Here is a 26,196-nt window from a genome sequence, read left to right as displayed (position 1 = left end):
ACACGTTAGGTTTAATCAAATTGTGCATTTTCAATACCTGCAGCTTATTGCTAATTATACCTCAATCAAGGAATTAATGGAGATAATTTTAACTGTTGTGCAAGGTTTGCCACAAACTGTATTATGTATACATAACCAGACACCTAAACTCTATATTAATTACTTCTCTTCCCTTCCGCCCCCGCACCCCCACCCCTTGAAGCAGTGGAAAAAGCCAACACAAGAGAGAAAGAGGCTGGGCCGAGAAATGCTTGTGAAGCTACCAATCTGAAAACATTTTCATGCACCAAGGCCATTTTTTTTCCTTTCCCTCTTGTAAAACGAATGTTGGCATTTTTCTAATTTCGCTGTTTTAAAACTGGAATCAGCGCTAACAAACTAGGAAAGAGCACAAAATTCACGCCACGACTTGACAGTCTTCGACGCCTGGAGAAAGGAACCTGCCTTTACCCGCAGGTGTGAGGCACCGCCCCCCCCCACTTCCGGCGCAGCGCTCCCCACGTGCGTGCGTGCGTGCGTGCGGGGCCCCGCCCAACGTGCCCTGCATGCCCAGGCCTCAGCGGCCACGTGAGCACGTGAGCGTGAGAGCAGCGGGAGCGGGATGGCGCAGGGCGGTGTGCGCAGGCGCCACTTGGAGCCCCAGCGGCCGAGGCTCGCGCGGTAGGTCTGCGCGTGCGCCACGGGGCAGGCGGACGGTGAGCCGTGGTGGCGGGAGAGGGCTGTGGGCCCAGCATGTGGGGCTGGGAACACGCTCCTAGGGATTGTGCGGCGGAAAGTGTGAGGTCAGTAGTCGTCCTGGGTGTAGGTGCGCCGGGGGTCGCTTCCAGGACCTCAGTGCGCCCCCGGGTGCCGGTTAGGCCTCCGAGAGGGCGAGGCCCATCTCCCGGCCTCCCTCGCCCTCGGGCCGCCGGCCTGCTTTCGAGGGTGCTGCCCCCAGGCCCCGGCCCAGACGCGAAACCTGCTTGCAAATACCTCTGGCCGAGGGTTCTCGGTGAAGACGGTGGAATTCTCTCTTTTGTGCCATTTAAACTTGAAAATCTCTCGAAATAGTCTTCGAGGAGCCACCTGGACTCACTCCAGTCATCACCCTGAACTGGCGCTCTGGGAGTGCCAGTTTGCTAACCCAGGTTTACAGAAAAGTCGTTTTAAATGCCCCCTGCCCCCCCCCCCCCCTTAAAATGCGATTTGAAATGATTCTTAGCTGTCTGGTGGGATTTCCAAAGCCAACATTTTAATTTTTACTAAATTGAAGTCACCGGTGTCCTTAAAATGACTCCAGCTTGGTTTTATATTTTTGCTCAATTAAAAAATTACCTGTTGACCAATATTAGAGGAAGGATCCTTGTTTTGAAAATGTTTTTAATGCTGCTTAGTGTATGCGAAAAAAAAGTTTTTAAAGCCGTAACAAAAATTAGGAGAATAAAAAAAAATTTTTGACCTTTCCCCCTCCCCTTCTCCCCCCAGACAGAGTTAACTTTTATCTCTTTCTTGTTCAGAGAACATTTTAAACTTTGGCATAGTGATGTTCTTAGATACCTTTAAAATCTCTTAAATACATATTTTCAGTTTTCTTTAAAGGACTAACATTTATGCATGCAAAGTGCAATATCCTAGTGTATTAAGGGTAAAATTATAAAGTGGTAGAAATTTTGAAATATTTTGCAGTTGGAAAAGTTTGTTATGTAATAAAAATTATTATTATTTTAATCCTCACCCAAGGATGTCTTTATTGATTTTAGAGAGGGAGTAAGGGGGTGTGGGGAAGAGAGGAGAGAGGAGAGAAACATGGGTGGGTTGCCTCCTGTAAGCACCCTGACCAGGGACCGAACCCTCAACCTTTTGGTGTACAAGACGATGCTTCAACGAATTGAGCCACCCGGCCAGGGCTGAAAATTGTTTTTGAAGTAATGGGCAAAATTTGATTCTTTTTGCAAGTCTCTAATTGCAAGGCATCTTCAAAAGCAGAAGCCACTGTACCTTTTAAATAAAATTGATTACCATTCTGAGGCATTTGTTCTCTATATATTTGTAGTGTTTCTTCTTGTTTAAATTACAGAAGGCCTGCTCTTGTTTTGGGAGGACATCAATTAGTTTAAAAAGAATATGCACAATGCTATGAAGTATTGATTTATGTAACTGGTCACAATGTGCACGAATTGTCCACTTTGGTGTAAATTTGTAAAAGTTTGGCAAAAGAGAGAATTTCAAAGATGGCGTTTGTATATGGTGTAATTGGAAAATACAGTATACTAAAAACAAGTAATTATTGAACAAATATTTTTGAGTTCTTTTAAATATAGAGTTGAATTTTGATAACTTTAGTGCAAAACATTTGCCGGAATTTGAACATTAGGATTAGTCTTTTTTTTTCCACTGCTAATGGATAGATTCTTAGAACCTAATTCAAGATATTGCATTGTTTTAGTTTTTCAGGAATTGTCCAAATGGATGAAGATATACATTACAATAAAGGTACTGACACTAAAAATTATTTTTGGATGTAAAAGTTAGATGATCTTGATTAATTTCTAATTTTCTTCGCATTGTGATTTGGTTTTAGTTGAAGATGTGGTTGGAAGTCATGTGGAAGATGCAGTAACATTTTGGGCCCAGGTAAATAGCAGCCTGGTTGATTTTCTTTCCCATCCTTCCTCCACTAACACAGGTCCTCCCCAACAAAAACAAAAATAAAAATCCCACAATATATATATCATAGTCATTCTCAGTTTCTAATTTTTATTGACAATCATTTAACACAAGGCATTATTAGAAGACAAATGGCTACAGCTGGAGCTTAATACCTGAGTTCTGAGTTGAATGTTCATAATATACTAAGTATAAGCAAATGAGTGTAATCATGGTTCAGAATTACATTGAATTTAACACCAGTGATCTAGGCTGCATAAGTTACTGGAGATGCGGAGGAATTTTTATTTGTGAAGTTACAGCTCCATCTAGCGATATTTTATAAGATTGTTTCTTGAAAGATAATCTGTCATTTTTTTCTAATGTCTTAATTTTGAATTTGAGTTACAATATCTTTCTCATTGAAAAATTGGAAGCAGTAATGAAGTACTAGTAAGGCTTCAAGTCAGATACATTTATTCAGGTTTAAATAAAAAGCCAGGCACCAAAGTGCACGTGTTCCTGAATTTAAGATGGTGAGTCCCTCCAATGAACATAAGTACTCACTTTTAATTTTGTGAACTACACATGAAAGGAGCAACATTTATCTGTACTTCCTATAGCATGAGAAGTCCTTTTTTGTGTGAGAGGAGTGAATTGGTAATGTGGGAAATAGAATTTATGAGAAGAAAAGTTATAGAAGAATCTGGTTAACCCAGAGTTCTTAAGTCTGTATAGAAAACATATTGGAGAAGGGTGCTATTCATAGAAAACTTATGGTAGATTTGTCTCTGCATTTTCTTAAGTGTCCACATGTTCCGGTTCTATGCCCTTTGTATTAATAGCATCTGTGTCATTCTCAACAGTGTCTCTGGTTGAATGATAAATTATGTTTAAGCTCACTATATAGGAACAACATTTATTAGTTTAAGTAAGATTTTCTAAACCAGTGCTAGCCAGTAGAAATATATGAACAATATGAATAATTTAAAATTCAGCAGACACATGGCTTCTCTTAAATTGGTAGTAATATTGCAGAAGTGAAGTTGTGTCCTGTTCATTGCATCATATTGGGAATTCATGATGTTGATATATCTCATTATTGATGATAGTCACCACGATCCATTTGGTTATGGTTGTAACTGCTAAGTTTTTTCACTGTAAAGTTACTATTTTTCCTTTTGCAGTTAATAAATGTTTTAGAGGGAGCTACATTGAGACTAATCTTGTTTCACTTCAATGTTGCACCCACAAATTTTATTATTTATTAGTATGGTGCTTACCAAATGATGGTTTTCCCTCATTCCTCCTACATTTATTATTTGGAATTCTGTAAGGAAGAGTTGTCAGTTCTCCATTTATTTGATGATTTATATTAATATGGACAGTGGGTATTTATATAGTCCATGGAATATAATCCAATACTATATTTATTTTATAATTGAATTTGTTGCAGCTTCAGCCATTAGGAGATTTTTCACATTCACTGGCTAGTGCATCCTTTAAATATATACCCATTTTTTTTTAAGCATTTCTTTACTTTCTGGCCCCACCAGATATTACAGGATCATCTTTTATTTCCCTTTTCCAGCCCTGGAATCAACCTCTCTCCAAGGAACACTGGTTCCTTTTATTGGAGAATGGTGTTTAGAAATCAAAATGTCCTTATTGCTACCGGAGTGTCATTGCTTCTAGGCTCTCTCAGCAGACAGAGCTAGAAAAGTTATCTATAATAATAAAAGGGCAATATGCTAATTAGACTAGACGTTTTCCAGATGTCATTCTGGATGTCTTTCCTGACAAAGCCAGGGCGGAGGGAAGTCAGCCTGGGTCCCTGGTGCCTGCAGGCGGCCTGAGGGAAGCTAGCCCGGGTCCTGGGTGCCAGAGGGAAGCTGGTGCTGGCAGCTGGGGGAAGGAAGGCCTACTCTTGCATGAATTTTCGTGCATTGGGCCTCTAGTAATTATATGTATAAGAACCCACTTACTCATATACACATCTATATTTCTCTCTAACTCTGTGTGTGTCTCTCTATCATATATGCACAATATATACAAACATAATGCACACACATGCATAAATAACGTATATGAGTTCATTCTGATACCTTCCAGTTCTAGTCTAGTGCTGTAGGTTTATTTAGCCTTCTTTATTTGTAATTTCTTCCTGCTCTCATTATTTACAATATATTTACTTATTTGTTCAATCCTAGTATATACCTAGTTTCAAACTGTTATCCCAAGACTCTGTAAGAAATGAATTTACTAACTAGATTACAGTATTTGTGTACAGGGGAATGTATACATTTTGAAATTATATTTGCATGTTTCCTTTACACAATAAATATGTGAGAAGACTGAAGTCATTAGACCAAAATATGCTATCCACCTTGAGCAATTAAAGTTTGATTTAAAGTAAAATCCAGAGACAATTGTTTAAAGTTACCTCTTCATATTAATAATATTCGGTATCTTGGTTTGAATTCCAAGTAATTTGAACTCATTGGGAAGTAAACATTTTCTATAGCCTAGTCCCATTTTTTATAAAGAACTCATTTGAATAATGAAAAAAGACTGACATAAGAATTTGATTTAATTTCCAGTGCTCCAAAATCTTTTAAGTATTATGCTTAGTAGAACCCTTAATTGGATAACACTATCAAATAATATTTTACTGAATCGTACTATATCTATTCTTCTAGAGTATCAGTAGAAATGAGGATATTATGAAGATTGGTTGCTCACTGTCTGAAGTTTGTCCTCATGCCAATTCAGTTTTTGGGAATCTTGATCTAAAGAAGGTGAGTCATATTCTTGGATATAATTACTCCAGCTGTCATGATAATCTTTCCTATATCTTAAATGTTATAGTTTTTGAAAATTTTGATATATTTGAAAGGAAGAGGCAAAATTTTAGAATATGTATAAACTGTAGTCATAGTAAGTTTTTTCTTTCAAAATACTTATGGACTATCTGCTATGTGCCAGGCACTGCGTTAAGCATTGGGTATACATTGGTGAACAAAATAGAGTCCTTGTGTGAAATTTAAGGAGGCACTTAATGCAAGTACAGAGATGGTACCTCAGAGTGAGTGCCTCTTTAAATTTTGTGTGCTCGGTGCCTTGCTTAGTTAAATGAGAGGTAGATGTCTGTATTTTAATATGGAATTAGATGCAAAATAGCGTATGTAAAATTAGCCCATTTGTGTAAAAAATGTATAAATGTATATCCTAGTGTATATGGAGCATTAGTGTAAAAGTAAAATTCTTTGAAGAGGCTCATGTTGAAGAGTGTTGGGAAGGAAGTCTTATTCTTTACCCTTTTCAATATACTTTGATTTTCTTCTAATAATGTGCCTCTATAGTTTTATTTTAAAATTATTAAACCCCATTGGCTTATGTAAAAACGTGTGAAAAGAGGAAATTTAGAAGGAAGGAAACAATGTAGCTTGGAGTTGAGCATTAGAATGGAGAAGGAAATGCAATTTGTAAAGTTTAGTTATTTTTTAAGCATCCTTATAGTCTGACTATATTTGATAGTGTTAAAAATTAAGGCATAGCTGCTTTTCTGTTGAATGCAAAATCAACTACTTGCTTAACAAAAAATTTAAACAAACTTCAATAATAGACTTACAAATGACTACTCAGTCATCCCTGATTATCCATAAATGGATTATACTTTGTAAATTTTTTATAGTGATTGAGTGGCTCGCTCTTTCTCACTATGTAAGCAGGTCATGAACTATGAATAGTTGAGTTGGAGAGAAGCTTGGAACTGTGCACAGTGAGACTATGTTTAAAGACAAGTAAATCTGTTTGGGATAGACTTGTATTTATGATGATAACTTCAGGTTCCTAAATTTGGTTGGGTCCCAGCTCTATTCCTGGATACAAAGTGTTCCCACCTTTACCTAGACTGGGTTGCAGTGACATACCATTTCTGTCACCTGCCTTATATCCAATTGTTTATTTTATTAGTATAACTAGGGGTCCAGTGGACAAATTTGTGCACCTTGAAAGGAACTGTGGGCCATGAGGCTGCAGTGGGCACAGGGGTGGGTCTTGCCCTTCCTCCGCGCCTCCACGAGCCCCTCCTGTCACAGCCCCCAGTCCCTTGTCTGCTGACAGCCCAGCTCCCTTCGACACTGCTCCCATGTGCTGAGGGCACTGGTCCCATTTGCACCTGCTGACTGCAATTGGAGCTGGCGCCAGCAGCGGATGCAACCAGCAGCTGCTGCCCCGATTGCCTCTCAGGAGCAGGGGGAGGTGGAGAAGCCCTCAAGGGTGATCAGGACTGTCAGCTGCTGCTCGTACCCGCTGATGGCGCTAAGCAATTGGGGCTGGTGCTGAGCGCCAGCAGCAGGTGTGAGCAGCAGCTCCAGCGCTGGCAGTGGATGTGAGTGGGGCCAGTGCTGGCAGCAGGTGCGAGTGCCAGGTAGGATCGTGGCATGGGGGAGCAAAGAATTTTCAGTAACCACCAGAGGCTCGCCCCAGTGACAGCAACCGGCACCCTACTTCGGTCTGGCGCCCCTGCTCACCTGCTCCACCATCCTGCCATGGTCGACACCCGCCATGTTTCGCGTACGCCTTCTGATGGTCAGCGCACGTCATAGCGATTGGTTGTTCGGTTGTTCCACCATTTGGTCTATTTGCATGTTAGGGTTTTATATATATAGATTATAAAGTCTTTTTTTTTTAGATTATAAAGTCTTAACTAAAGATAATGTGACCTTTTTTAGAGTTTGAAATTGAATAGGACTATAGATTATTAACTATTTTTGCTACTAAGCCTCTTTGCTTGTTGGAAAATGAAGTGAGATGGTTGGGAGAGGGTACCATGCCATGCATGCCCTCTCTTGCCCTCTAGTTGAATGTTAGTTGAGGGAACCACAGTCAAGTGCTAATTGAACACACCTATTTTTTGTAGTTTTTGCTTTGGTAGATAGTCATGTGTTTGAATTGACTTATACTTTGTTGCCTTGTGGAATTAAGAATTTTAAGTTTCACATGGTGGATTCCTTTTACTTTAAAATCTGTGAATTTGTCCTAGTTCAGAGTGATATGCTTAAAATTAATATTACTCTGTCACTCAACCTTTTTTTTATTATGCCCTTCTAAAGCATTTTTTACTCCTAATGGTTCTCTTTCCTCTAAGACATTTGAACATCACAGATATAATGTATAGCTATTTATGTTGTCAGGTAGGGTTGAACTTTGGAGGGCTACAAACCATTGTAATATCTATGATGCCTCCCCATACCCCAAGAACCAGCTTTTAACTTCCTTGGAGATAATTTCCCCATTGAGAATGAATGATTTGAAGTGGTTTTCAACCTGGAGTGATTTTGTATTCTTCATTTCCAGGAGACATTGAGCAGAATCTGGAGACCTTTTAGGTTGTCACAACTGAGGGGGTGTTACTAGTATCTTATAGGTAGAGGCCAGGGGGATGTTGTTAAACATCCTGCAATGGACAGGACAGCCAACACTTCCCTGCCCTAACCCTGCAAAGAATTATCCTGTCTCAAATGTCAGTGGTGCTGAGTTGAGAAGTTGACTTAAAACATGTAAATTTTTCTCTTTGTTCTTTTATTAAATACTAGAGGCGTGGTTCCTCAGCCCGGCCTGTGCCCTTTTGCAGTCTGGGAGCCCGTGGATGTTCGACTGATGGCTTAGGCCCACTGTGGGCCTAAGAAATCCTTAGTGCTGCTACGGAGGCCAGCCGCTGTGCTCGCCAGCTCTCAGTCCAGCTTGTGGCTGAGTGGTACTCCCCCTGTGGGAGTGCACTGATCAGGGGGCAGCTCCTGAATTGAGCGTCTACCCCTGGTGATCAGTGCTTGTCATAGCGACCGGTTTATTCCGCCATTTGGTTGATTTGCATATTACCCTTTTATTTTATAGGAGGATAATTAAAACACAAATTTAAAATAAATGAAAGTTTGGTGTTAAGGATATTATTTGATTTAATTTTATCTACTCAATAGCTCTAAACTTCTTATCTATAATAATAAAAGGGTAATATGCTAATTAGACTGGACATCATTCTGGATGTCCTTCCGGATGAAGCCGGGGCCAGAGTGAAGCCTGGGTCCCGGGTGCCTGCTGGCAGCCAGAGGGAAGCCCCAGTGCCAGAGGGAGGCCAGTGCTGGCAGCTGGGGGAAGGAAGGCCTACTTTTGTACCAGTTTTCGTGCATCGGGCCTCTAGTCTATGTATATAAAAGTGTAAGTGATTGAACGACTGATGCACAGGATCGGGCTCCCTCCTTTCTGGATCAGGCCTGCGGGGATCGGGCTCCCTCCTGTCTGGATTGGACCGAAACCGGCTATCCAACATCCCCGGTGGGGTCCTGGATTGTGAAAGGGCGCAGGCCAGGCCAAGGAACCCCACCGGTGCACGAATCCATGCACTGGGCCTCTAGTATATACAAAATAAAAAGTATAAAAACCATTCGTGGCTGGTACGACATATGGATCCCACCGTAATTGAAAATTAGACATAAGTGGCATGTACTTGGAATATTTATGTTTAAAGAGCAATGGTTGTGTCAGTTATGTCTTCATATATTAAAACAGCATAATTTCAAGTGTTTGATGCTTGTGGTTTGTTTTTTACTAAAGTATAGTTGACATACGATCAATGTTATTTTCAGATGTACAACATAGACATTTAACATTTATATTGCTTATGAAGTGATCACTATTAAGTCTAGTAACCATCTGTCACTGTATAAAGTTATGATATTATTGACTATATTTCCTATGCTGTACATTACATCCCCATGATTTGTTTTATTACTGGAAGTTTGTACCTCTTAGTTCCCTTCATCCTTTTTGCCCATTCCCTGACCCCTGCAACTATCAGTTTGTTCTCTGTATCTATGAGTCTGTTCCTGGTTGGTTTGTTTGGATTTTTAGATTTCACATATAAGCGAAATTATAGGTATTTATTTGTCTTTCTCTGTCTGACATTTTGTTTCTTTGTTAAATATGTTTTTTATTGGTTTTAGAGAGAGGGAAACGGAAAAATATCAACAATGAGAATCATCGATTGGCTGCCTCCTGTACGCCCCTTAGTGGAGATCGAGCCTACAATCTGGGCATGTGCCCTGACTGGGAATCAAACTGTGACTTCCTGGTTCATGGGTCAGTGCTCAACCACTGAGCCATAGTGGCCAGGCTGTCTGACTTATTTCATTTGGCATAATACCCTCTAGGTTTATCCATGTTGTTGGCAAATAGCAAGATTTCATTTTTTATGGTTTAGTAATATTCCATTTTGTGTGTGTGTGTGTGTGTGTGTGTGTGTGTGTATACCATATCTTCCTTATCTGTTCATATATCAGTGGATACTTAGGTTGTTTCCATTTATTGGCTCTTGTAAATAATACTGCAGTGAACATGGTGCATTTATCTCTAAAGAATATGAAAACACTAATCTGTGCCGCCTTTTTCAGTTGTCTGTTTTTTATCTTTCCTTTTCTCCCCAATCCCACCCCCTTTTTTTTGAAAGGCAGAATAGCATAATGGACTCTGTAGTCAGATATCTTAAGTTTGAATCCTGGTTCTGCTGGTAACTCGCTTATGACTTTAGCTGTATAATGGTGAAACATAGTTCTTGCCTGTTCAGGTTGTGGTAAGAATAAAATAAGGTATAAATAAAGTACTTATTGACTGTAGTTAAGTGGTAACCACTATTTTAATCTACTTAACATGCTTTGATGAATTAAAATTCCAAATAATTGTACTTTCTTTTTCTCTTTGTAGATTTATGGTGGATTATTTTCTGAAGATAAATGTTGGTACAGATGCAAAATACTGAAACTCATCAGTGATGAAAAGGCAGGAATAAATGTTCATTTTTTTCCTCCCTGAGGAATATTTATTCTGGTTCTAAAATCTGATGCTTATTTAACCCTCATTGCTTATTCATAGTGGTAATAAGATCTGGTTCAGGGAGCTTATAAATTGATTAAAACATGCATTTTTTTTTTTTACCTAGTGAATATAAAAGAAATTAATTGCTTAAAAAAAAAATCCAGGTCAGATTCAGGACTATTCCTCTGAATTTATGTTGTCCAGATTGTCCAAGAATAGATTAAATAATTTTTGATTTTTTTTGTGTATCTCAGTTCTTAATAATTATGTTTGATTTTTTGCTGAGCAGCTTTGAAAAGTTCATTCTATTAAGATTAAATAGTAAAATAACATTTTATTGGTCCTGAAGTTATGTTTATCTTTTAGTTCATGTGCATATTGTTAATGAAGATTGGCTTGAAGCTTTCTCCTGTTTTTGTTAAATGTGATGAATTTTCTTTGTGTTTAGCTATTTATTTTACTTATAAAGTGCATTTTGCAAGCTGTGTAAATGCATCTCTGTGGGCTTTCCTTTATTGTTTTTTTCAATGGTGGTTTTCCTGGATTTAAAGTATTTTATAATATGTGTATTTTATAAATATTTTTCTTGTTGTAATAAGGAGATACTAAGATGAAACAAGTTGAGTAATGTTTCAAATATATTTTTAAAAATCTCACATTTTATTACTGTCAAAGATGATGATTTATCTTATGAAATAGACCTTTCTAATAGAGCTTTTCTCCATAATTTGACAACTGTAGTTGATATTTTGCATTTGCTTTTGATTTGACTTTAACTTTTTTAAAAAATATATTTTATTGATTTTTTTACAGAGAGGAAGGGAGAGGGATAGAGAGCTAGAAACATCCATCAGCTGCCTCCTGCACACCCCCCACTGGGGATGTGCCCACAATCAAGGTACATGCCCTTGACCGGAATCGAACCTGGGACCCTTCAGTCCACAGGCCGATGCTCTATCCACTGAGCCAAACCGGTCAGGGCTGGCTTTAACTTTTTAAATTAAGAAGCAAGATGGCCTTTGACCTTGTGATAATGTATTTTTCTTTTTAAACAGATATAGAACTGGAGGTAAAGGTGAATTTGCTTCATTTTCAAGGTCTAATAGCTGGAGTGGGTTTAATTTTACAGAAAGTTTGATAACTTTGTCTGTCTTTCCAGCTTGAATTTAAGAATGTTGATTGATTTTAACATTCCAGGTAGGATAGGGCCATAAGCTTCATAGATTTATATTTACTTAATACCAGTTGTTTAAAAAAAATCCAAAATGAGAAATGGTACTGTTGGAAGTAGTATTGTTTGATACCAAATATAGAAATCACTGGGTTCTCACTGGACTATGGATTTTCCTTATTTTGAGGATATTGCTGGAGCTCTTTGTTTGCCAATTTGAGGTAAAATACTATCTTGATTTATAGCTAATTAATAGAAAGCAAATTTTGGTGGTTTCTTTGAGATATTTAATCTAGTTCCTTATTAGCATTTTTTCATTTTTTTCCTCCCAGTGTCTGGTGAGATACATTGACTATGGAAATACTGAAATTCTAAATCGATCTGATATAGTTGAGATTCCTTTGGATCTGCAATTTTCTAGTGTTGCCAAAAAGTATAGACTTTGGGGACTACAGATTCCTTCTGGCCAAGAAGTTAACCAGTTTGATCAGGCAAGTCACAGATTTTAAATATTTTTTGTTAATGGGAGTAAAACAAAATATAAGTGTAGTTAAATTTCACTAATTTTCTTTAATATAAAAACTTGTATAAATAATGAAAAAATATGAATTATAGAATGATTCAAAAGCAATTACATAATGACATGTTTGTGCTCATCTTTTGCTAGGTGAATTTGTTGGTATTCTGATAAAAGTGGTATATATGTGTATATCTGTATGTATAAAAGCCTAAACGACTGTCCAACCGTCAAATTGGTAGCTATGACGCACAATGACCACCAGGTGGCAGATGCTCTAACCCAGAGCTATGATGCACACTGACCACCAGGGGGCAGATGCACAATGCAGGAGCTGCCAAGCTGTGGTGACTTGGCAGCTGTGGTTCTCAGGTGACGCACCTGGAACCAGAGAGGAGGGAGCCCAATTCTGGGGTGCGTCACCTGAGAACCGCCCTCTCGCAATCTGGGACCCCTCAGAGGATGTCGGAGTGCTGATTTTGTCCCAATCCCTGCAGGCCAGGCCGAGGGACCCCACCGGTGCACAAATGCGTGCACTGGGCCTCTAGTATTTATATAATAAATATGAATAGTTTTTTCTGTTATGAAAACTTAACAGGAGAGTCTCATATACGATGGAGAAAATGATTTTGTCTTTGGCTTTTGAGAGAGTATATAAGTAAAAGTGAACTTTAACCTAGTCCTGGTCATAAATATCAGGCATTTGAAATTAGTGAAGTTGTAAGTTAATCCAATTTTATCATTTTGGCAGAGGCTTATACTGTTTGATGTGGTAATTGCTAGTGATGTTCTGCTAATCTAGATTCTAGTTTGTATTCATTTCCATTAAATTTTGGGTTAGTAATCTAATTCTGGAAGACATCTGGTAATTTCAGGGGTAGTCTTACAATTTAATTAAATTGTATTCCAAGTTCAGGGTTCTGTCTTGGTGGTTAGAGTGTATCAAAGTAATTTTAAGAATTTTAATAGTTTTGAGCTATAAGCAGGTCCTTATTAAAATTAAATCTCAAAATATCCTCCATTCCAAAATATGTTTTAGGTATATTTGTGCTTAGTGCACAGATGGATAATTAATAATTAAAAGTTAGAAAATACATAATTACTCATATGGTTTCTCCTATACTAGTTGTACAAGTGTTATGCCCTTAAACAAAATTCAGTTTAAGAGGGTTTTGAATTTAGGAATTTCTAACATCTCATATTCTGTAATTTCAATTTGTTGATTTAAAGAAAATTGTTGATATTTTGTGCTCTTAGTTCTTTTTCTTGCTCCTTTTCTCGTTTGTGTTTAAAACCAGAGTACCTGGTTTTGCCTTTAAAATATTTTCAACGTTTTGTTGGATTGTAGCACCTTTTCTAGGTATCAAAATCTATTTTTATGTGCTGTAGCTTCTGAGGTGCACCACCATATTTAGTTGGGGCAAAAATAGTCAGCAGTCTGATTGGTTAAAAAAAATTATTTGAGGATATTTAATTGATGCACATTAAAAATATATAAATATGGGTGCTTATACTTCAGGTATTCTACTTCAGCAAGTGTATAAATAGAATATATTCATGCACATATGGAGTCTATTTGAATAACAAGGTAAGACCACTTCTATGGAGATTTGAGAATGAAAAATACAATCATTAGAAAAATCGGGTGGAAACAAGTGAAGAAAAACATGTTGGTGTAGCTGGTTTATGCCTTTTTTTCCCCCTGTCTTTCTTAGGGTAGAACCTTTTTGGGGAGCTTGATTTTTGAAAAGGAAATAAAAATGAGAATTAAAGCAACCTATCAAGATGGAACAGTTATTGCTCAGGCTGAGTATGGCACTGTGGATATAGGGGAAGAGGTGGCTAAGAAAGGATTTGCAGAAAAATGCAAACTCACTTCCAGCACTAACATCTGTGAAGAACAAAAACCAGATCCTGGTCAGCTTGCTCTCAGGAATCTCAAAGGCCCCATTCCTCTGTGGGGGCATAGATCAAACCAGTCAACCTTCAGCAGGCCAAAGGGGCGATTAAGTGGGAGGCAGACACTTGACTCGAAGGATGAAAGTGATGTAGGAAATCATGTGCCATTTCCAAAGTAAGACTGTGGTGGGGTTTTAGTCTTACCTAATATTTAATTCATGGTAGAAGCCCTTGTCATAGTAGAAGTCAATGGTTATGTTTTTGGAGTCCTCAGCTATGTCAATGATTTTGAGGAATGATACTAATTCTGTTTTTCTCAAACATGTATTATTCTCTTTGGCAGGAATACTTTTGTTAAAAGCCATTTTGAAAGAAAATCATTACTGAATTGTTCAAAGTTCATATACCAACTATTCATGCCAACTCCTTTTTAAAAATTCTTTTTTGTTTTATATTTTTCGATTACAGTTTACATTCTTTATCATTTTTGCATTAGTTTCAGGTGTACAGCATAGTGGTTAGACAATCATACACTTTAAAAGTGTTCCCCTGATATTTCTACTGGTACCATGCAGAGTTATTACAGTATTATTGAGTATACTTCCTATGCTGTAGGAAGTATTATACTATTTTGTAACTACCAGTTTGTACTTCTTAATCCCTTCACCTTGTTTATCCAGTCCCCTAAGTCCCCTCCCTTTTGGCAACAGTCTGTTCTCTGTATCTATGAGCCTGTTTTAGTTTTGTTTGTTTAGATACTTAATTTATTCTTTAGATTCCACATATAAATGAATTCATATATTGTTTCTCTTAATCTGACTGACTTCTTTCACTTAGCATAATACCCTCTAGGTCAGCGGTTCTCAACCTGTGGGTCGCGACCCCTCTGGGGGTCAAATGACCCTTTCACAGGGGTCACCTAAGACCATCAGAAAACACATATATAATTACATATTGTTTTTGTGATTAATCACTATGCTTTAATTATGTTCAATTTGTAACAATGAAAATACATCCTGCATATCAGTATTTACATTACGATTCATAACAGTAGCAAAATTACAGTTATCAACGTAAATAATTTTATGGTTGAGGTTCACCACAACATGAGGAACTTTCTTAAAGGGTCGCGGCATTAGGAAGGTTGAGAACCACTGCTCTAGGTTCATCTATGCTATTACAAATAGTAAGATACTCTATTTTTATGATCAAGTACATATTCCATATGTCCTGCAACTTAAAAAAATCCACTCTTCTATTGATGGGCGCTTGGGTTGCTTCCATATCTGGCTATTGTAAATAATGCTACAATGAACATAGGGGTGCATATTTTTTTAAAATTAGTGTTTTGGGGCTGCGCTTGGGGCAGAGGACGCGCACGAAGGCGGGATGCTCCCAGCCGGCCAGACCGGCGAGGGGCCGGCTACCCTGGGCTTCCTCTGAAAGTGTGGATGAAAGGAAAAACGTGGAGGAGAAAAGTAAGCAGACTCCATACACCTTAGCACTGTCCACTAAGCCACCTCTCCAAACTCAGCCCTCCAGGGTCTGCGTCCCAGAAGAGTCTTTTAGATGAAGTGGTGTTTTTTTCCCCTTTCTTTTCTGTACAGTATACTTACATAATATTAACACATTGTTTGCGGGTAGTTTTTATCGCGCGCTAACAGGTGGCGCGGGCCATTTTTGCTAATTTTTTGCACAAATGGCAACGTTGAGTAAAATTACGATAACTTTAGTTTACGTATTTATACATTACCCGCATTCTACCGGTAGTCTATAAAAAACGTATTAATACGTGTCCCGCGCTCTACTACCAGTCAACGTAAAACGTATAAGTAAAACGTATAAATACGTTTCCCGCATACAGTGTGTTTTAAATACTGATTATAATTACACACAAAAAAAAATTAGTGTTTTGGGTTTCTTTGAATATATACCCAGAAGTGGAATTGCTGGGTTATAAGCATACCGACTCTCTTGAATACGTTGATCAAAAATAGAACCTACCCCTAAATCTGAATTGTTCAGGGAAAGAAAGCTAGAATTTCAAATAAACTTTGAAGTTTTTCTTGTGGGTTTAAAAATATTTTAATGAGTTTTAGGGAATTGACTTGTTTTATTTTTAAATCAAAAGAGAGGCTCTTTGTTCTTCCTGTGAAAACTGTGATGGAACTTGATTATTACAAAAGCAGTTCACTTTTTAGATAATTTTGAATCATAAACTTGAAGCGGAAAGCCACATTTGATGTTTATAAGTACCAAGCCATTCATACTTCTGTATCATGATCCAAGTCATGATGCCATATGTTAGGTGATGTAGCTGTTTGTTGGGATATTCTCAGTGCTTTAGGAATGAAACTGTCAAATGGAGTGGGGGTGATGGTGAGGGGTTGGAAGAAACTGATACAGAGTGCTTTTTACAATATTTGCTGGAGTCGATATTGCTGTGAAAAGTTGGAATATATTTTCTTTGAGAGTTGGAAGCATTGTTTTGGAAGTATGACTTTAGTTATAAAATCTAATTTGCATTAAGATATTTTTTAATGTTGGTCTAGGTAAAGTTTTAGAATAGTTTCCAAAATTAACTTTAAGATATATTAAGGTATAAAAAAACTAACATAAATTAGTTTAGATTTCTGATCTCTGTCAGCCTTACACAGTTTGGTTTTTAAAATGAGTGAATTTGTTTTTAACAGGGAATGTTTGGCTATTGGTGACTTTAATTTAGGGACTAATGTCAGCCTGGCAAAAATTAAGCAGGACCAGAAACTGATTGAAGAAAATGAAAAGCTTAAAACAGAGAAAGAGGTTCTTTTCGAAAGTTATAAGGCATTAGAATTGAAAGTAGAACAGACTGCCCAGGAACTACAGGTATGGTATGTTCAGTGGTTTAAGGTAAAGAATGACCAACTGGGATCTCTATATTCATCTACTCTTACTTGTTAAAATTTCTGTCACTTTTCCTTTCCTTCCCTTCCTCTCCCACCTCTTATTTCTCTCCTTACTTTATATTGGTTTATAGATGAAATTTTTTCCTTATACTCCAAACTGATCATCTTTGGATTTCATTGGATATTTAAAAGATTAATATTTTCACATTTACATTTCCTTTTATGTTTTTTTTTAAAAAAACTTTTAACTATGTCTAGCTCATGTGACTCAGCTGGTTGATCGTTGTCCTGTGAACAAAGAGTTGCCAGTTTTATTTCTTGTCAGAGCACATGCCTGGGTTTCGGGTTTGATCCCTGCTTGGGGCACATACAGAAGGCAACTGATTGGTGTTTCTCTCTTACATAGGTGTTCCCCTCACCTCCTTCCTCTGCTTCCTCCCTCCTTTCCTCTTTCTAAGCATGTCCTCAGGTGAGGATTAAATAAAACAAAACTTTTAACAATGGAAAATTTCAAACATTCCTAAAAGAGAGAGAATTGAATAGCTGAGTAAAAGGAAGAGATGGAAGGTATGGGGAGGTGGTGGAGTTGGGGTTGGGAGTAGAGGATAGGGATGTCTCTTGTTTGGCATTTTCCTAGCACATGGATTTGGTCCCCAGTTTGGAAGTTCCTCAAAACCTCATCCTGAGTATTTCTGTTTTTGTTTTTAAAAAAAATCAGGGTTTTATTACATAGGCCTGATTGGTTAAATCATTGACCATTGGTAATTAAAAAAATATTTATTAAATTTGATTGGGGTGACATTGGTCAGCATGAACATATAGTTTTCAGGTGTGGGTTTCTGTGTTACAAGATCTGTATATCGCACCGTGTGCCTACACCACCCAAAGTCAAGTTTTCTCCTGTCACCTCATATTAAGTCCATTGATAATTGAATTCAACCCTTAGCCCTTAAATCCATATGTGACATTCTTCAGGGTGCTCTGTCTCAGAAATAAATAAATCTTGGGTTCTCTCCACTATAACTAGTTCTTTAGCTAGGGACATCCTGCTAAGGACATTTCAGAGATACAGTCTCTTCTTAGAAAATTGTTTTCTTGAGAGGTCTAGTTGACAAGGAGGTTAAACTAGTCATCTGCCTTTATTCTTTTTTCTGGGGATGTTCTTCTGTCCCCTTCCATGAAGAGAATAAGTAGATTACAAGTCATCTGCTTTATGTACTGAAGATATAAAACATTTCCTTCAACCTCAGGAAGTTCCTTGGTGCCTCTTTCCAGCCTATCCTCCATTCTACCCAGGGCAAGCAGTGTTGTGATTTATATCATCGTAGTATAGTTTTCCTGGTCCTGTACTCTATATAGAGAGAATCCTCTGATACATGACTGTTGTGTCTCGCTTCATTCACTTAATGTCTGTGAGATTTATCCACGTTGTGTGTATCAGAAGTTAGTTCATTTTTATTGCTGAGTAGTGTTCCATTGTGAAAGTGTACCACAGTATGTTTACCCATTCTTTTGTTGATTGGCATTTAGGTAGTTTCTACTTTTTGGCTATTATGAATAAAACAGTGGATATTCTTGTACAAGTCCTTCAGTGGACATAGGATTTTACATATCCTGGATTATAGAAATTTTTTCCTCAGCTATATTCAGTCTATTGGTAAGCCTGTTAAAATATTAGCTCATTTCTGCTAGAGTGTTTTTGATCTCTGGCATTTCTTAGAATTTTCTTCTCTCTGCTTACATTGCTTATCTGTTCTGGCATGCTGTCTGCCTTACCCATTAAGTCTTTACCGTGTTAATCATATGTTTTAAATTCCTGGTCTGATTCTTACGTTTGCTTTGTCTTTTCCAGCTGAGTTTTTTGTCTTTTAATGTCTTGTGATTTTTTCTTGATAGCTGGGCATGATGTACTAGGTAAAAGGAACTGTTATAACTAGGCTTTTAGTAATGTGGTGATAAGGTATGAAGGGAAGAGAAGTGTTTTACAGTCCTAAATGACTGAGAAGATTTCAGTCTTTTAATTAGCCTGTGCCTCTGGACTGCGAACTTCACACATGCTTCTCATTCCCATCCAAACCCTTTTAAGTAGGACAGATGGCTAAAGTGGGAGTTGGTTATTTCCCTTTCCCCAGGTTAGTTAGGCCCTGTTTAAATAAGTTTTCCCTGAGGGCAGATCTTGTTAAGAATTACAGAAAGGTCTAGCATATTTCAAAATGGTTTCTTTTCTCCTCCCCTTGCTGGAAGCTTGAGGGGATTTTTCTCTGTTATTTATGGTGAGAATTTGGTAGAGACTCAGGATGTAAAACTGATCAAAATAGGCTTCCTGAGGAGTGAATCCCCCTGGAGTATTTAATTCTCAGAGTAGTTCACACCAGAGTAGTTCACATCAGAATAGTTCAACCCCCCCCCCCCCCCCCAACAATTTGACAGTTTCAGTTGAGTTGCCCCAGCACTGGAACTCAGAGGGAGTGACTCTCAGTAAGTCCATATGAGGGCCCTTTAAGAGGACTCCAGTAGCTCTCTGTCTCCCTCAGCTTCAGTTCCACTGCTTTTTACAGTCAGAAGTTATGGGGACTTTTCTTCCTGGCACAGAAACGCTGGGTTGGGGGGCCTGGTGTGGGACTAGTTCTTATCTACATGTAATTCATTAGCAGTTTGCATTAAATATAAGCTTTCATAGAGTCTCTGGGAAGCATTAAACACATTTTCAAAGATTAACAACTTTTTATTTTCTCCCTCCCATTTTTTAGATTTATATAATTTAATTATTCTAATAATCACAGTGGATAGAAACAGAGTTAAGAACAAACATCACTGTTTTCTCTCTCTCTTAAACAAATATTTTAAATTGATTTTTAGAGAGGGAGAAAGGGAGAGGGAAAAATATAAATGTGAGAGTGAAACATCAATCAGCTGCCTCCTGCACACCCCCTACCTGGGATTGAGCCCAAAATCTGGGCATGTGTCCTGACTAGAATTGAACCAGCAACCTTTTGATGCATGGCATGATATCCAACCAACTGAGCCATATCGGCCAGGGCTGGCACTCTGTCTTTATTTAACTGAAAGAATGTGAGGACTGGAGAGCATGTTTAAATATTGAATAAATGTTCTATGTTTATATAATACTTAGTCTGTATTAGTGTTAGAATAAAATTATCAGGTCTTTATCCATATTACAGCTCTATATATTATGGATAATCATGGTAGACATATCCTTGAGATACCACTTAGAATCAGGGAGTTTAATCTAGCTTGGGTCTGGGAAATGATATTTTTGGTTCTTTAGTAATGCAGAATGACATAAGACTTTTGAGAAAAGAAATTGTCATTGATAATCATTTTGTTTCTAGGATGAGCTTTCATTTATCTTTTTAAAATGTAAGTATTAAGGCATATAGTATGTGAAATTTTGTTTCTATTTGGCTTCTGAAATACAGTCAAAACTTGGTTCTAGAATGTCTCTATCTCAAGCAATTTGGTTCTCGACCAAGTTGTTCATGGAAAAAAATGACTTGGTTTTCGAACACAACTTTAGTTTTCGAGCGACAACCTTTTCGTGCTGGTTCCTCAGCATGACAAAAAGCATTTCTCAGACCACAAAGGAGAGAATTTTGTTGCTTGTGAAATAAATGATTAGCACAATTTTAAAACAGAAAGAGGCCATCAAAAGTGCTAATTTTGCTAAGGGTACGGAGTGTTCACAAAGCAACAATCACAGGCAATTGAAGAGGTAGAAAAATTGTTGTTGATTTGGATAAATGCAAAGCAGTTGGCCAGTGATAGCATTTCAGAGGCAATGATATGTGAAAAAGTGAAGGTTCTGTATACTGACCTCTTAAAGACACCCCTGGAACAAGTGCTGAAAGTGATTCATTTAAAGCTGATAGAGGGTGGTCCACTAAATTTAAGAAAAGAAGTGTTTATTAGACATGTAAGATTAAAACGGAATCATTTATGGGTCTGGGATGGATTAATTTATATTATTTCTAATGGGAAAAATTGATTCGGTTTTGGAACAAATCACTTCTTGAACAACCTTCCAGAAAGAATTAAGTTTGAGAACCGAAGTTCCACTGAATGAGTCTAGTCCAGCCGTGAGCAAACTACGGCCCGCAGGCCGGATCCGGCCCGTTTGGCTGTTCTATCCGGCCCGCGGAGCCGAAAGAGCGGAGGGTTCTCTTGCTCTACCCTCCGCTCCTTCACCAGCAGCAGTGTTAACATGGCAACGTAGGGAAACACGGCCGCAGCTCCTTCTGAGTCCAGTTTAAGAACCCATTGTGGCCCTCGAGTCAAAAAGTTTGCCCACCCCTGGTCTAGTCTGTATGAAGGCAGAAGACTGAAATAGATTATATTTTTCAGATCCCAACTAGTAGAAAACTCATTGTTTATTACCCTGTGGCCTAACGTTTTTTAACCTTTAAAATTTTAATTATTTCTAAAAATCATTTAAATAACAGTAAAAATAGTTTCCTATTTCAATCTCAATAGGATATGCTTGTTCTTTGTTTCAGCAAGAGAAAACGACCATCATGGATTTAACTAAACATTTAAAAAGCACTCTGAAGACTCATGTAGGTACCAGAATGAAAAATCTAGCAGCTAAGGTTGAAAGATTGAAAGAAATTAGGTAGGTAAGAGCATATTTTTGAGAAGGATAATTTAAAATAATTGTTAATTAGTTGGTGCTCTGTATGCCCACCATTTTTGCTTTGAAATTTAACTTTGTATTTTTATAACTTTAAAGAGAGAAACTAAAAATAGTTACTCCTGATTAAACACATTTTGTAGTGTTACATTGTTAATAGAAGGAGTTATATTGTCCTAAAGTCATTTGTGAGAGTGAAATTAAAAGTTCAACACATGGAGAACTACTACCTCCAGTTTTTTTGCTTGATGTTACTTTCAGGCCTATACTGAAGCTAAAGATTTCAGTAATCTAAATTAGCTAGAGGCCTGGTGCACGAAATTTGTGCACAAGGGGGGGGGTGTACCCTCAGACCAGCCGGTACCCTCTCCACTCTGGGATCCCTTGGGGGATGACCGACTGCCGGTTTAGGCCCGATCCCCACAATCTTGGACCGCTGGCTCCTAATCGTTCGCCTGCCAGCCTGCCTGGTTGCCCCTAACTGCCTCCCCCTCCCCGCTGCCTGGTTACCCCACGCAGCCTGCTTGTTCAGTTGTTTGGTCGTCCCTCACTAACCTCCCTGCCTGCCTGGTTGCCTCATGCAGCCTGCTTGTTCAGCCGTTTGGTTGTCCCTCATTAACCCCCCTGCCGGCTTGGTGGTAAGCAGCCATCTTGCGAGGATGTGAGGGTTATTTTGCATATTACCTCTTTATTATATAGGATTATACTCTGTCTAAGGAAAGAAAAAAGTGGTCATCATGGAGTCAAAAGAAAAGAAATGGATTAGCAAGTCTTGAACAGAGTTTATTTAGCATTTCTCAGACTTTGTGAATTGTGTAGGTATTTTATCTAATAGAGGATTGCTTTATTGCTGGTTAGGAATAATTTGTTACACTTTTCTGGAATGTGGAAAAAATAGTTCTCAAAATAACCTAGTTCCCTTTCATGCTATGCTACACATAGAACTTAAACCAGTAATTCATTTTCTCATGTACTTTGAAACACTAAGAAGTTGCCCTGAATGAATACTGCATGTTGGTCGTATGTCCAGTGAAAACATTCTCCATTATAAATCCATAAATTGGCATCCTGTATAATAAAAGCCTAATATGTTAAGTGTCCAGTTGTCTGGTCATCTGTTCAACCAAAGTGTAATATGCTAATGATATGCTAAGGCCGCTCAACTGCTCACTATGACATTCACTGACCACCAGGGGCAGACAGTCAACCAGTCGACCAATTGCTATGATGTGCACTGACCACCAGGGGGCAGATGCTCCAACTGGTAGGTTAGTTTGCTTCTGGGGTCTGGCCGATCAGGACTGAGTGAGACAGGCTGGACACACCCTGGAGTCCTCCCATGGTCCTTCCCTGGCTTGCCAACCTCTCGCATCCCTCCCCGGCCCCGATCGTGCATCGGTGGGGTCCCTTGGCCTGGCCTGCACCCTCTCACAATCCAGGTGGAGGGACCCACCCCCTGAGTGCATGAATTTCGTGCACCGGGCCTCTAGTCTAGTTTATAGTTTGAGTATTTTGGTCCCTGGGGCTAATCAACCTTTGACATACCTTGAAAAATTAAGTGGCTACATTGCAAAGATGTGAAACAGACTTCAGACCAAAACAATCCAATATATTTCTATATTTGAAGATATAATGTGCTACTTGAATGGTGGCAGTCTAGCTGGAAGCTAGAAAAAAGAATATGAATGGACCTTGTTAGTGTTGATAGTTGACCTCCCTTTCTGATTGCTTTTTCTTTTTACATTTCTTTTTAAAAGTCTACAAATGTTGGTCTGCTTATTTAGGGTATAAGAGCTGTGTGCTTGTAGTCTTGGTAATTTAAATCTAAAATTTGTGAGATTATATTTACAAATCTAATTGTTGACAAGAATTGAAGATCCATTTGATATAATTTAAATTCTGCAGACTTGAAGTTGTCCTTTTATATAAAGTTTTAAAAAAATACTTAATTTTTTTTCAGTCATATATATTTAATTAAAAGTTTCTACCAAAGTTATTTATGGTTTTATATAAAGTTTAAAAAAGTACCTCTTTATAGCCAATTTTATAAATGGTAACTTTAGACCATAGTATTTAAGCCCAACTTTTTCTCATACCAACTTAAAAATTTTTACTATCTTTTCCTTTTTCTTTTTTTTTTTTTTAAACATATAGACGTGTTAACATCAATGTTCGTTTGGGAAATGACCTTTCAGATGCTATACAAATGTTGGATGAAGAGTGCTTTACTACCCCAGTTTCTTTGAATGAATTAGAGATAATTTGGGCAGAATACAATCTGGCTCAGGAGAAGATTAAAACTTGTCAAAATGTGGTGGGTGAAGAATTTCTATTATGATTTTTTTGTGTGTTTAATATAAGGAGATACCTTTTGAGAAAACAGGACTGCAAATACTGTAATGATACTTTGCATGAAATTTTAGTTTTTACAGTGTCTTTATCATTATTTGATTCCTTTTATTGCTTATAAGAAAGGTAGGGAATAGTGGTTGTAGATAAAGGGTTAACAAAATCTTTTCCACTTTTGCATGAGAATTTGATCTTTGGTTAGTTCCCTTGGTAATGTGATAACATATTTTTGTCATGTTACTAGGCAACATTGTTTAGGAAAATAAAACCCCTGATTGGTAAATTGTATCTGGACAGGGAGGAACTATAGACTACAAGTACTTGGTGGAACTCTTGCAACTGGGCATACCTACCCGAGGGACCCTGGACGCTATGCCTGTAAGAGATAGTAGTTGTTGAGGGGCAGGAGACTAAGTCAGTGTGGCTACCACACCTGCTACCAAGGATCTTGACTTTTGGTCTGAGGTGTGTTTTATGCTTCAGCTTTGGACTCTGCCTTACTATTAAATGCTATCTAAACCACCCATTGTTGAGAGGTGGTTATTTGTGGCGAGGGGAGTGATATGAAGAATGGAATATTTCACAGGAATTCTTTATTAGTATAGGTACAAGTATATTTATTTCCTCTTCCAATTTTCTTTATTATATTGAGCTGCTGGGAAGAACTTGTGTTTTTTTTTACATAAAGATATTTGGCACAACAGTCATTGTTTGCCTTTGTACTTAGGAGTTCTACGCTTGTGTTTGGAACTGTCCACTTTTAAGTGTTGGTGGTTTCTGCCTCTGAGGAATATTCTCTGAAAGTCTTATTCCCTATTCTTACTTAGGTTGGTCAGTTGGCAACTAACTGACTCTGAATGAGCAGAGTGAACAGGATAACTAGGCCTCTGGAAATGTCAGAGAACGGTTAGATTTGGGTTATTTTACATATTAGACCCTAACTGGTCACTTCTGATTATGGAAGGAAGAAAGTGACAGAAGTAATAATTTTTGAATTTCAGTGAAGCACTGGCAATGCTATAGGTACTTTATAAACTTTTCCTTACACTAAATTTTTTCCTCTTTTTTATTAAATTTACTGGGGTGACATTGGTTAATAAAATTATATAGGTTTCAGGTGTACAGTTGTATAATACAGTCCATCATCTGTATTTTGTATGTTCACCACCCCAAGTCAAGTCTGCGTCCATTGAGGGTAGGATGGGAATAGGGGGAGAAAGTGTGTGCCCTGCCCACAACCACTGGAGCCACACCAGCTGGGCTAAAGATCAATTTTTTAATATAAGTCAATGTATAAAAAAACACTGGATGTATTTATTAACGATGGTTATTCTTTTTTCTCTTCCTTCAGAATGAAGGGGATATTTTGATTGCCAGAAGAAATGAAGTGCAACAGAAACTGTGCACGGCAGTAGAAGTTTTTATTTTGGAAGTAGATGAGTTACCTCTTAATAAACGTTTGAAAACATTGCAGGTTGGAATTTAAAAAGATACATAGCCTTAAATACACATTTATCATTTGAGATATGAAATTGGCATTTACCTGGAGACTTCAGATAGTACTAAGGGTTGCAAAAGTTTTTCTTCTCTTCTTTGATTCTAATTTCTTCTTAATGGAATTAAAATTTCATATGAATGGCCCTAACCGGTTTGGCTCAGTGGATAGAGCGTCGGTCTGCAGACTGAAGGGCCCCAGGTTTGATTCTGGTCAAGGGCACATGCTGGGGTTGTAGGCTCGATCCTCAGTAGGGGGTGTGCAGGAGACAGCCAATCAGTGGTTCTCTCTCATCACCGATATTTCTCTCTCTCCCTCTCCCTTCCTCTCTAAAATCAATAAAAACATTAAAAAAATTTCATATGAATGAATGTATTTAATATGTTTATGTATATATGTGTATCTGTTCTGCATGTGAAGAAAGTTCTCTTTTCCCACAGGTGGTACAGTCCTCTCCCACTTGCACAGATTGTATTCACTTAGTGCTATTCTCTGTCTTCCCAAGGCTTTCTCAGAGTTTTACGATGGAAATTTCAGGCTCTATTAAGTTTTTTCGTGACTCTGTGACATTTCTAGAGTTTGATTCCTCGAGAGAGCCAGCAGGCTCTCTTGTTTCTTCCAGTCCTTTTAAAAATGCTTTAAGTACACATACATGTTTGGTGTCTTTCCTTAATTGGAATTATTTGTATATTTTGATGTGTAGTTTATTTTTATTAAGTAGTAGGTCTTGAA

General features: G+C 38.0%; 1 protein-coding gene across 2 annotated transcripts in view; it reads left to right on the top strand.

Annotated features, from left to right (window-relative positions):
- The first annotated feature begins 2,432 nt into the window (after positions 1-2,432).
- The window catches only part of STK31 (serine/threonine kinase 31), a 56,417-nt gene continuing 32,653 nt past the window's right edge, over positions 2,433-26,196 (top strand). For both annotated transcript variants that reach the window (XM_036326992.1, XM_036326991.1), the window contains exons 1-10: positions 2,433-2,472; positions 2,561-2,613; positions 5,325-5,423; positions 10,387-10,461; positions 12,001-12,159; positions 13,901-14,259; positions 16,778-16,952; positions 21,487-21,602; positions 23,775-23,934; positions 25,321-25,443. In XM_036326992.1, coding sequence (XP_036182885.1) covers positions 2,445-2,472; positions 2,561-2,613; positions 5,325-5,423; positions 10,387-10,461; positions 12,001-12,159; positions 13,901-14,259; positions 16,778-16,952; positions 21,487-21,602; positions 23,775-23,934; positions 25,321-25,443 — 1,347 coding nt within the window. In that variant the 5' untranslated portion in view covers positions 2,433-2,444. The remainder of the gene's footprint in view (positions 2,473-2,560; positions 2,614-5,324; positions 5,424-10,386; positions 10,462-12,000; positions 12,160-13,900; positions 14,260-16,777; positions 16,953-21,486; positions 21,603-23,774; positions 23,935-25,320; positions 25,444-26,196) is intronic.

This window comes from Myotis myotis, unplaced genomic scaffold, assembly GCF_014108235.1.
Source record: "Myotis myotis isolate mMyoMyo1 unplaced genomic scaffold, mMyoMyo1.p scaffold_m19_p_11, whole genome shotgun sequence".
Lineage (NCBI taxonomy): Eukaryota > Metazoa > Chordata > Mammalia > Chiroptera > Vespertilionidae > Myotis > Myotis myotis.
Note: the sequence above shows the minus strand (reverse complement) of the source record. Positions and strands in the feature narration are given on the sequence as shown.